Here is a 12,282-nt window from a genome sequence, read left to right on the forward strand (position 1 = left end):
TAAGTTGTTGACATTTGATAGGTAGGCTATTGACATGTGTTGTATGATCATGATGCAGAACTTGTATCAAATAAAAAAAATTAAGATAAAATAATTGTTATTTTTTAATTACAAGAATTGTTTTTGAGTTGTTGACACTATATACAAGTTGTTGACAAGCTGTTGACATTTTACTATAAGTTGTTTACATTTGATATGCAGGCTATTGACATGTGTTGCATGATCATAATGCCAGAACTTGTGTCAAATAAAAAAATTAAGATAAAATAGTTGTTATTTTTTAATTACAAGAACTGTTTTTGAGTTGTTGACACTATATACAAGTTGTTGACAAGCTATTGACATTTTGCTATAAGTTGTTGACATTTGATATGCAGGCTATTGACATGTGTTGTATGATCATGATGCCAGAAATTGGGTCAAATTAAAAAATTAAGATAAAATAGTTGTTATTTTTTAATTACAAGAATTGTTTTTGAGTTGTTGACACTATATACAAGTTGTTGACAAGCTATTGACATTTTGCTATAAGTTGTTGACATTTGATATGCAGGCTATTGACATGTGTTGTATGATCATGATGCCAGAAATTGGGTCAAATAAAAAAATTAAGATAAAATAGTTGTTATTTTTTAATTACAAGAATTGTTTTTGAGTTGTTGACGCTATATACAAGTTGTTGACAAGCTGTTGACATTTGATATACAAGATGTTGATATTTTCATATAAGTTGTTTACATTTGATACGAAAGCTATTGACATGTATTGCATGATCATGATACCAAAACTTGTTTCAAATAAAAAAATTAAGAGAAAATAGTTGTTCTTTTTTAATTATAAGAATTGTTTTTGCGTTGTTGACATTTCAATACAAGTTGTTGAACTGATTGACATTTCATATATATTACATACTGCTAAGTTCAAAAGTCAGAAACCACAATAGTTGTCCATGGTTTGTGTGGGTAGTGCAGGTTTTAGGAAGAAGCCTTCACCAACCCAAAGTTCGATGAGTTTAGAGGCACATATCTCACAATCTTCCGGGAATGCACCCAGGTAAAGGAAACAACCTTGAAGTCTAGCGGGCAAGTAAAGGTAGCTCTATAGCCAAGATATCCAAGTAGAAACCCTCCCCCATTGCAGCAACATCAGCAGTATCTTTTCTGTCTTCTGAATGAGAAGACCACCAACCACAACCAGTGACAGAGGAAGACCTTTACATTTCTCGGCGATCGATCTTTCAATTTCCTTCAAGAGAGGAGGGCAGGGCAATGTAACATCATCATTATCATTTTTCAGCATATCACCGAAGGTAAGATAACAGAGCAACTGCCAGCTGTGCTCCAGCCCGAGCGGCTGCATCTCATGAAGTAAACTAAATTTTTCAGAAATTTTATCAGTGACCTCCCGAAGCCTGGTGGTGAGAAGAATCCGAATGTCGTTCTCCTTATCCGGCAAAGCGTGCGCGATCCACTATTAGAAACTTGAGATTGTAAAGCTCTTGATGGAGGCGCTGGAGCAACGTCTGCTCATCGCCCTGAGTGGCATAGTGGCTTGCTTGGTAGTTCTTGCTTTCCATGATTACTAGCAGTTCATGACCTCACCTATAATTTATTTACTACTATTAAATATTAAATGAACTTTATAAATTTGTTAAATTTAGTCGTGCATCAAAAATATTATTCTGATAATTCATACTAAGAAACATATTTTTACAAGCAGGACGAAATTAATTGATATCAAAATCATAAAAATAAAAAAATAAAAACACTTTGATTAACTTTCAGTAGTCAACTTCATTTAGAACTTTCATCAAACAGTTGGCAGAAAGATGCAACACTTACATACCGGCGCATAATTCGTGACGCTCTTCACACCTCCAGAACCACCGCGGCCAGCGCGATGGAACTCATCCTCAACGTACAAGCTGATCGACACAGTCTCTTCCTGCAAATCACAACAATTAAACCTTATCCACAAACTCCTTAATATCCCCTTGATTCAATCGAATTAAAATTGAAAACGTAAACACAACCTTGAAATAGTTTCCAACTGGAGAAGCATACACCAAAAATGTGTACTCGGAAGACGGCGCCAGCCCCAAAACCAGCACCTCCCTATCAGCAGAGGCTGAATGTCAATTTGATTATGTCAACAACGATTCTAATAAGTATACACTATGTCAATAACAAGTATATCCTGTTGTTTAAAGCAAGCACAATTATCTTATTACTATTATATCAATTGTTAAAGTTTATAATGTCAACAACAATCCAAACATACATACACTATGTCAACAGTATACAATATCATCTCAATGACAAGTATATGCCGTTTATAGAAAACACAAGTATATTATGATAACTATGTCAATAGCTATTATATGAAATGTCAATAATCTTAAAATTTTAAACAAATCCTTAACTGGAAGAAGATGTTTGTTCTCTTCCGTTTTTTTCAGCAGCATTGTTCATTTCCATCTCTTCCGATTCTACCATCGCTAATCAACAAAAAAAACAGCAGAAATCGAATTAAATAAAAAACTGCGAGATCTCTGCTGAAATCGCGAGATAAAAGCAAAATTCAGCATTGAAATGAGCAGAAATTAAATTTTCAGATTTTTCCCCAAATGTTCAAGCATTTTGATAAAAACAGCGAAGCGAAGTTGAACCTCAAAATAGCTGATTCCTCGACTTTCTGGATTCTACACAGAGCTCCGGCGACAAACGCGAACAACAGCAGCGAAAACATAGGTAGTGATTTCTCTCACAAAAAATCAGTTCACATCCAACACAATTGATAATACAAAGCCTAATACCTCCAAATCCATACTCGAATCAACAATTAAGCTTCCGGCGAAGCGACGACGTGAGAAGCGAAGGCTGTTCGGAGCTTCATGCAGCAGGAGCGGCGAAGCGCGATGAACAACGGCGACGTTAAACCGCGAGAGAGAGAGGGCGTGTCTGGAGGCGTTGTCGTCTCTGGCTTGATTGATGATCGGCGAAGACGATTGATGGTGGCGATATATATTAGAGAGGGTTTTAGAAAATGATTTCAAATCTAATTTTTTTTTTCCACCATTTGATTAACGAAATGACACTTATACCCCCATGTTGACATAATGTGATAGTTGTTGACATTTTGTTAATCTTGTGGATTAGTGGCTGAGATTGCATCTCATTTCTCAATTTAGCTAAATAATCTCAACCTAACAGCACCCTATATATATATATATATACACGTTTGTCACTATGCTATCTTATACAGTATTTTCTCATGACATTTAAACTCGAAAATCAATTTAATATTTCTAGAAAGAGGGGACCACCGCCCCTCCCCGGCGATCTGCTATCATGGACCCAGACGTGATTTTTCTATTGCTGCCCCCTCCGATAGCTTCCGATAAATTTTATTTTGCCCCTTCCAGTTTAGAATCTTGTATCCGCACTGCTTATAGCAATGATTTTTTTTGCAATAAACTCAAAATCCATTTAATATTATCAATAGCATAATTAAATCTCTATTTATCTTACTCCCTCCGTCCCATAAAAATATGTGCACTTACCATTTTCGTCTGTCCCACAAAAATATGTGCATTTCAATTTTTAGAAAGTAATATCAATTTAATAATGTATGTCCTACTATCCACTAACTATGTTTTAACTATCATTCTCCTTATCTCTCTTACTTTATTAATTTTGTCTTAATTCCCGTGTCATCTGATCCGCCCATATTTTTATGGGACGGAGTGAGTATTATACTCCCTCCGTCCCGGGCTACTCGCTCCTTTCCTTTTCGGCACGGAGATTAAGGAATGAGTGTATAGGAAAGTCAAAAATGACGGCTATAGGTGAAATTTTTTACTAAAAATGGAAAGAGTGCAAGTAACTTGGGACGCCCAAAAAGGAAATAAGTTCGAGTAGTGCGGGACGGAGGGAGTATATATTAACTTTAGCAAACATACAAACAAAGCACTTTTGTTTGCAAATTGGATGTGGAAAGAAGCATAACATTTGAACGAAAGAAAATAGGATGAGAAAGAGGAAGTAAATGTTTATTTAAGTCAAAAGAAATTTCTGATTTGAAGTTTAAACTTGAGGAGTTCCTAAGCAGTTATTATTCAAATGCTACATCAGTCACTCTATACTCAAACATCCATATGAACAAATTAGATCAAACTACAAAAATCTTAAATTACAAAAACAATTAAAAAAAGGGAACCAAATTTCAAAATTTTCGTATGGATTTTGGCCGATACCATACCATGCATGCTTTCTTAGACCAGTTTTTCAGTCCGTGCACGCTGCTTAATTCGCAGCCTATACCTGCCTTGCTCCCCATAATCGACAATCTGCGCTCGGACTTCACTTCTAACCAAATCTTGTCAATAGCGATTAATACTACAAATAAATAAATAGCTGTAAATTATGTACCCTATGAAATTAGAAAAATACCAATAATTAGAACATATAGTATTGTGTATTAATGAGAAAATCACGCAATAGATATTATAAATAATTGAGGCAACATAGTATTAGTTGTGTCATCTAGCGGCAAAATTTCACGCATCAAATAAGGTGGAAAGGGAAAGCAAATATATTGATGGTGAATGGTGATCACAAAAATTAAAACATTAACATAAATGTCAGTCCCCCCCTTTTTCTGACATAGTCCCAAAATTAGTGAAAAAGAGGAAATTGTCAAAGTTCATTTCACGAAAATGTAAGGCGGGAAATAGGAAACCGATGCGGTTTCCTCACTGGGTCCCACTTGTACCAACCTTGCCTGTCTTTATCCACATCATCACTGTTGTCGTATTCAATATCGGACTACGTGTTCTATTTCCAATAATTAAAATGAATGAATTATTTCATAGCACTAGTAGACTTGGAGTAGTAGTTTATTTAGCTTAATTATAAATTTAAATCTCAAGTTTTCAACATTTTTGCTAATTAAATTCAAATTTTAAATATTTTTATAATGTTTCAACTTTTCTGTACTGTTAGCCAACCAAAATCTATCAAATCAATCGTGAATATTAATATTGAATGACTAAACGAATAAAAAGTTGATATAATATTATCCCAACATTTTGAAATTATCGTTTCTTTTGCAAAAAATATCACTCTTTTATCTCATTAATAATGTACTGTATCAGAATTCAGAGGGCTAGGAGCATACAAATTCAGGAATATAGTTATTGTTATTATAAATTTAAAAGATTCTCTTGTAAAATACTTTTAAATGTTTGTTAAGTTTGAAATATTATTAATGGAAGAATAAAAAACTAATTTCAGGACATTAAATGGAGCATATAATTTGAAGGAACTCTATTTATTTGGTGGTCCATTCCCTTCAACGAAAAACACATTTCCGACATATTATGCCTAAAATTAGTTAAAATTTTTATCAAACCTGAAATGATGGCTAGATTATCATTCTTCAAAATTAGTCCACTATTTTAAAAATTAGGAAGATCCTAGTATTAGAATTATTATTTGATTTTTCTAATATAATTCTTGTGATGTTGTAGTACTACAAGCTATTGCAGGAGAGCATAGGTTTAACCAATGTGCACTAATAAAAATGGTCGAGCACAGTGAGTTGTATATGAAGTTATTGTGATTATGAATTGTGATGCGTAGGATGATTTCGGCGCTGTTTGATTGGATATATGTGAACAGTCATAGCATGCATAGAAAGAAAAAAAAACACAGTAATGTTGAATTCATTTTTTTTTATCAACTCCGTCACTGTTAAAATTTGAAATTCACAATATAAAATCATGCATTAAGGTGGTCCTACATTTGTTAAACAACATAATATTAAAATGCTCCCGTATAAATTAGTGGTTACTTTTTACTATTATTATTTGATTGACTAGATTATATAGTATGCAAATTTAAGTTTTTATGTTCTGAATTTTCATTGGAAATTTCCTCCGGCCAAATCCAACATAACCATAAAACTGATGTGATCCTAAATAGATGGAATTTGATGAATTTAAGAAGGGAAGAGATACAATTTGACTTATGTTTTGGCTGAGTAGCAAATGAAATAACAATGGGTTTTGGATAGATCTGTGACTATCAAATACCATTTGTATCACTCTCTCAATCATAAATTAGGCCCAATGACCAACATTCTTTTTCCTAACTTCAGCTTTTATAAGTTTCGAGTTGGATACTTAAGTCTAAACATGTCTCAACCCATAGTTTTGTACCGTTTGTTTCGTGCAAATTTGATAAGTTCTAACAAAACGACCTTGATAGTAATCAAGGAACATCATACAGTCATAACAATGATTCAAATTAGGTTATACCACTACATATTTTACACTAACACAAACACTATAAATTACAGCTTCAATCAGATATTACTACATAACTTTTTCAGTTTTCTAGTACCCTGTCCTCATAGGCTTAGTTTTTTTAAAAAATCATTTATTTTTCTGTCCTTTCTTTTTCTTCTTCCTCATATACTAAATTTAGCATATCCAATGACAACCTCATTTTCTTCCATTTTTCTACCTTGTTTTCTCCAAGAATGTTGGATTTAGAATGCTGCAAAACAGAAATAGGTCTTGAACTTGTTAATTCTGCTTGAACCACCACTCTTCTTCTCTTCTCTTGTCGCACCATTCGAAGTCGAAGCAGCTCCTTCAGCTTTTGAGTGAACTTTTTTATCGTTTGAGGTTTCGTCTGCACCTGGACTGGTGCTTGGAGTCTCAGCGACATCACCCCTTACAGAATCATACACTACAGAAGAACCTATAAGACAGAATTCAACACAAAAAATTATCAAACCATCAGTATTTACGTGATAGGAAAATGTAACCAAAGAGTTCGAGTGTAAATGACTTACCGGGAAGTGCAGGCTGCAAGACCACGTTGTTTTGCACAATTTGTGCGCTAAATCTGTGACATGAACGTGAAAATTGCTCCTCTCTGCAACTCTTCTCCACTTCTTCCTCAAGATCCCGCAGAAAATCAGAAGAACCAAAATGATCAGAACCAAAATATTCTTCTGATAACTTGCTTGGACAGCTCGAGTTCTGTGAGCTAGAAGAATGTGATTCAGGATCTTGTAAATCATCCAATTCCAGGAAGTCGCCTCTAGAGAAGCATTCTCCTTCGGAAAAGTCTCCCGGAGGAGAGCTTGGTTTCACATCAGATGCCATAGCAAGTGTCCCGACATCATTTTCTCTATTTGCCTACAAATGAGTTAACCACGTTCAAGCAAAAAATGGAATAGGGAGTTCAAAACAAGACCTCTGCCTCAATCTTCATGTCACACTATATTGGAATGCTTCTATCACAAGAAGAAAAATGGGCAAGATCATATATGACACCAGAAGTTTCTATATGAGAAAAGTTTAACAACTCATTTTTCTTCACGCAATTGAGTAAAGTTTAGTGTATTGCTAATACATGTTTCCAATTACATGTGACAAAAGCTATGAATTTCTCCTACGCTATAATATAGCAATCCAGCTAAAGATAACTCCGTATCTTAGACGAACATGTGAACTGATACTGTGCCTAGAAAGAAGGTCTTAAAGAAATTAACAGAAAAGATCCAACAAATTTGTAATGAAGAGTAAAGATCTGTATTTAGTAGCTTTCAAGATTCAGGACTGCACAGAAGGATTAACAGGATATGAAGCATAAAAGCTAGAAATCAAGCCACTGCACAGATATGTAAACCTACCCGAGGTTCATGCTCCATGTCCTGGTCAGATGTTACATTAGCATCAGGTTTGATCGACTTCACTGGATTGAGATTCTTTGACTCAATGATGTTTTTGCAGTTTTGGGATATCATCTTGCTCCTGGAAATGTCGTCGCCACAGAGGAAGACTCTGCATAGCAATCTGGAAGCCTGCACAAACACCAACCAAACCGGCAAATTTACTGGTAGGTTGGCTGTAATGTGAATAAAAGAACAAAAGAATAAAATCATAGATAAATTGTTCCTTTGCGTACCTTTGGACTACATTTGTCACCTAATTCATTCGGTGAAATTTTGTACTCTTGCATAAACCAATTAGTTAACTGTCCATCGGGAGCTAAGCCTTCAAAATATTCAAGAGTGGTTCTCCAACCATTTATCCCATTGTTTGAGTAAACCTTACAAGGTTCTCCTTTGGCTTTCCAGAACCCATCAGTCATCCCTTTTTTCTCATTCGAGTGGACCAAGAACCACATTCCATCTGCGAGGACAACATGTTAAAGATAAGGAGCAAGCTTTCAAAGCTATGTGGCTACACATGGTTTTATATTGTCCTACTTATTTTGTTAACCCAAACTACCTCAAAGCAACTGTATATATAGGAGTATATATTTATCAATTCTCAAGATATCATAACTTAAAATTAGCTATTGACATCTGTATCATATATTGGAGTACTGGAAGAAGGCCTATGCCATTATATCTGGATCTTTAACTATAAGTTGTCTGCATGAACACACCAACTTAATGGATTAAGTAAACTATCAACAAAAAAGTAAAATGACCATAATATCAATACAAATTATAAGGAAACAGACCATAATAAGACATGTTTAACCAGAAAATGCCAACAACTCTTTCCGGGTGGCTAGATTGTTGTATTACACTCCCTCCGTCCACGATAAATTGTGTGACCTTATGGACAACAAGCACGGATTTAGATAAAATAGTTGGTTGTGTGGTGGACATTGTGAGTTGAGTAGACGCACTTTAAATGTGTGGTGCATGTTGTGAGTTGTGTGCACACTGTACCCTACTACTCTAAATGGAAGGAGGTGAATTTTTGTGGACGGACCGAAAGGAAATAAGAGCAAATTTTTTTCGTGGAGTAGTTAAAGTTAAAAGCTATGACTAGATAGATAACAATTCAATTATTTAAGATTGCAAACTGTAATCAAACAAGAATAACAGCCATGATAACATAATCGGCACCATGTGAAGATCCCTGACCGGATTGCCAATGGTGATTCAGCCCTGAATTTGTTCTACAAGACTTGTGATTTGTTAAAAGAGAGGATCTACAGCCCAAAAACTAAAAACTCACCATGATTGTTTTTTCGTACGAAATAAAGAACTCAAAATTCACCTTTTATCTAGAGAATTATACCTAGATATCAGGTTCTATAAATCCTTGACAGCAAGAATTTAACGACTAACCAGGTAAATTACGGGGATGGGACTGGAAAGGGTTTGAATCATCTAGCACGTTATCTGGGATACGGGACCCCGGTGAGTAATCTGCAAGTAACAAAATAATTTGCTCATCGCTCCAGTAAAAACCAATCTCACAAGGAGTGGGCTGTGCCGGGGGACACATCTCAACCCAAGCGCACGAAGAGCCGCAAAAACAGGGTGCTTTATCTGATTGAGTTAGAGAAAAAGATGAATGGAAGCGCAAAGAAAGTTCGTCCAGATTAACAAAATACATATGCGAGGAGAGGAAAGGAAATGAATCTAAAATGATAATAAACATTTAGCATTAACAAATAGCCACAACCCAATATCAAGTAGAACTACAAACTATAGGGATGCATCCTGATAAACTGCAGAAGTCTAGTGTTATATTATACATTGTTGGCCAATTATGCTATTGATAATATTCAAGTTATGATGCAGAAAGCCTTGAGCACAAGTAATCCCCTTTTGCATAAACTGTGGCAGAGTTCACCAAATCTAACCAAAAAATGTGGAAAATCTAAACGAAAAGGTAAATTAAAACCTTTGCAAGAAATTGAATAGTACTAAAATTTAGTTGGAGGCTAACACAAATAAATGCAATTAAATGTGTGTAGCAAGAAGCATTGTTTAGATGAAAGCAGTATTATGCATAAAGCATAAGGCTAAACTAATGATTTCTTGCCTTAAATGATCAGAGCTATTGGATCCCACAATCATTCAATTATGCCTGAGTCAAAAGTTAACAACAGGGGATCGATGAAAAGTACTCCTATTAGTTATTTTGCAAACCAAAATCTATGTGAACCAAAACAGGTGGGGAACAGTTTTAATTAAACATCATCCGGCTCATGATCACATGAAATTAACACTCGTGAAAATCAGGAACACACATTACAGCATGAAATTGCAAAACATTGACAATAAAAACTCTCACCAAAACACAAAAAGAAGCAACCCAAAAAAACTGCAATCACAAATAGACAAGGAATAAAAATAGCAATCAGGCCAAGAAGCAAATAATCAGACTGCAAAACACAAGAAACCAAGTGCAAAAGAAGGCAAATTTTAAAAGTGCAAGATTTGTACCTTGAGGTATCTGCGTCACTTGAGCAAGTGAAAGCGCCCCCAAATTAAGAATGAAATATGATTAGCATTTAGCGGAGTTGGTGGTGTATTTATAGAGGGTACGGGTGGCTTACCGCCGTTGGATCATTACACTAGACGATCACTGTGGTTGCTTAGCGAGAGACGCCAGTGACGTGGCGGCGTAGCAGTGGCGGAGTAACGCGAGTGGGCCCCAGATCACTTGGTGGCTCTGAGTCGGGGCGTGGGCCACCACAACCTCTTTCGAGGAAGATTCATTCAGACCATTTTATCCAGAAAGCATTTTGGTATTTTGGCGGTCGCCGCTGACTCCATCTCCCCCTTGGACGATGACGATTGACGCCACAACAACCCTCCCCCCGTTTAAGTGTTTGATGACACACTAATTTGAAAAATGCTGTCAAAAGATAATGATTAAAATTTAAGGAAATATAATGATGAGAGGAATAGGTTGTTAATCGAAAAAAAAAACAAAATATTTTAGTTGTTGCTCCCTTCATTTGCCAATAGAATTTTTTTGTCATTTTGTTCCACCTACAAATAAAAATCCCAATATATAAATGATAAGAAATCTCAAATTTTGCATCATTTAAATTAGTACTCCTTTTGTCTGCATCTCATTCCTATCCACACACAGATTTTAAGAAATATTAAGAAGATTGAATAAAAGAAAGCAGGTGGAATATGAGCTTCATTTATATATTACTTCCTCCATCACCGATTAATTGTCAATCTTTCCATTTCGGTCCGTCCCTCAATAATTGTCATACTTCATTTTTACCATAAATGGTAAATAGGTCTCACATTCCATTAACCCACTCTACTCACATTTTATTATAAAATCAATATAAAAAAGTGAGTCTCACATTCCACAAACTTTTTCAACCAACTTTTCTTTACATTGCTTAAAACATGTGTCCGGTCAAAGAGCGACAATTAATCGGGTACGGAGGGAGTAGTTTTAAATGATACTATGTGAGTGAAGTGAATTAGTGTAATGTAGAACCTCTTTACAATTTATAGTAATTATAAACTGGGACTCCTATTCATAAACAGATTAAAATGAAAAAATAGGACTCCTATTCGCGAACAGATAAAATAATGGAGCAGTATATACAAATACAAAGATTCATATTTTATTAATTTTCTTTCATTCATTTTTTTAACACTTTCTTAAAATCAGTGTAAAAAGAACAAAATAAAAGCCACGGGGCAAGATAACTTTGAGTAATGACCTATACACTACCTCATTTGTGAACTGAAGTGGCATATTTGGTTGTGTGGCCAAACCGTTGAAATTTAACGCTATATGCCATCAGTCCACTAATGTATCTGGACATCATATGATTTACTTTATGTAGTGACATATATATCGAGACAAAAACATCACACGCAAATGGCTCTTTTTATCTACATATTCCATGCTACGTTTGAATATTGCTAAAATATAGTTATATGGTCGCAAAACTCGTAGAACCACTCTTAGAATAAAAGCTACTAATGACATTCATTTATGTCACATGACACTCAATTAATATTCGTTTCTACTTATTTTAATGCAACAATAGTATAACTGTTCATTAAAGTTTATATAATTATTATGGGAGTATATCTTAAGGTGCCATGAAATTCATCCAACCAAGAAAGTCACCGATTGTTTGATATTTGTGTTTAGTTTATCATTTTTACTAAGATAATGACGCTTAGAGCATCTGCAACGGTGGACGAATGGCGTCCGTCCGTCCCGCTGGCAAGGACGAGCTCCGCTGCCGCTGGCACGGCGCTGCTCGATGCATCGAGCATGTTCGTGCCAGCGAGCAGCTGACGTGGCGCGCAGCGATTTTAATTAAAAAAACCGATTAAAAATAAGAAAAAAAAATATTTTTCTACTTCCCAAAAAAATGTATCCGTTTTTTACAACTTTTTAATTTTTATTTTATTTTTTTCCCCCAAAAAATACACATTTTCATCTATAATACCCCCACTTTCACA

At 35.1% G+C, this 12,282-nt stretch overlaps 1 protein-coding gene across 7 annotated transcripts; it reads right to left on the minus strand.

The window, feature by feature from the left end:
* Positions 1–6,242: 6,242 nt before the first annotated feature.
* On the minus strand, positions 6,243–10,630 carry LOC121808434 (NAC domain-containing protein 41-like). Of its 7 annotated transcripts, XM_042208921.1 has the most exons (7): positions 10,273–10,630; positions 9,166–9,246; positions 8,547–8,643; positions 7,983–8,209; positions 7,708–7,878; positions 6,862–7,210; positions 6,243–6,767 (listed from the first exon to the last, which is right to left on the minus strand). In XM_042208921.1, exons 2-7 carry the CDS (start codon positions 9,205–9,207, stop codon positions 6,553–6,555), a joined length of 1,101 nt encoding a protein of 366 aa, XP_042064855.1. In that variant the 5' UTR covers positions 9,208–9,246; positions 10,273–10,630; the 3' UTR covers positions 6,243–6,552. The 7 variants fall into 7 exon arrangements, with proteins under 7 accessions (XP_042064855.1, XP_042064851.1, XP_042064856.1 ...); XM_042208917.1 differs by lacking the exon at positions 8,547–8,643 and having other exon boundaries at positions 9,166–9,369; positions 10,273–10,626; XM_042208922.1 differs by lacking the exon at positions 8,547–8,643 and having other exon boundaries at positions 10,273–10,346.
* Between the last annotated feature and the right edge of the window lie 1,652 nt (positions 10,631–12,282).

This window comes from Salvia splendens, chromosome 6 (genome assembly GCF_004379255.2).
Source record: "Salvia splendens isolate huo1 chromosome 6, SspV2, whole genome shotgun sequence".
Lineage (NCBI taxonomy): Eukaryota > Viridiplantae > Streptophyta > Magnoliopsida > Lamiales > Lamiaceae > Salvia > Salvia splendens.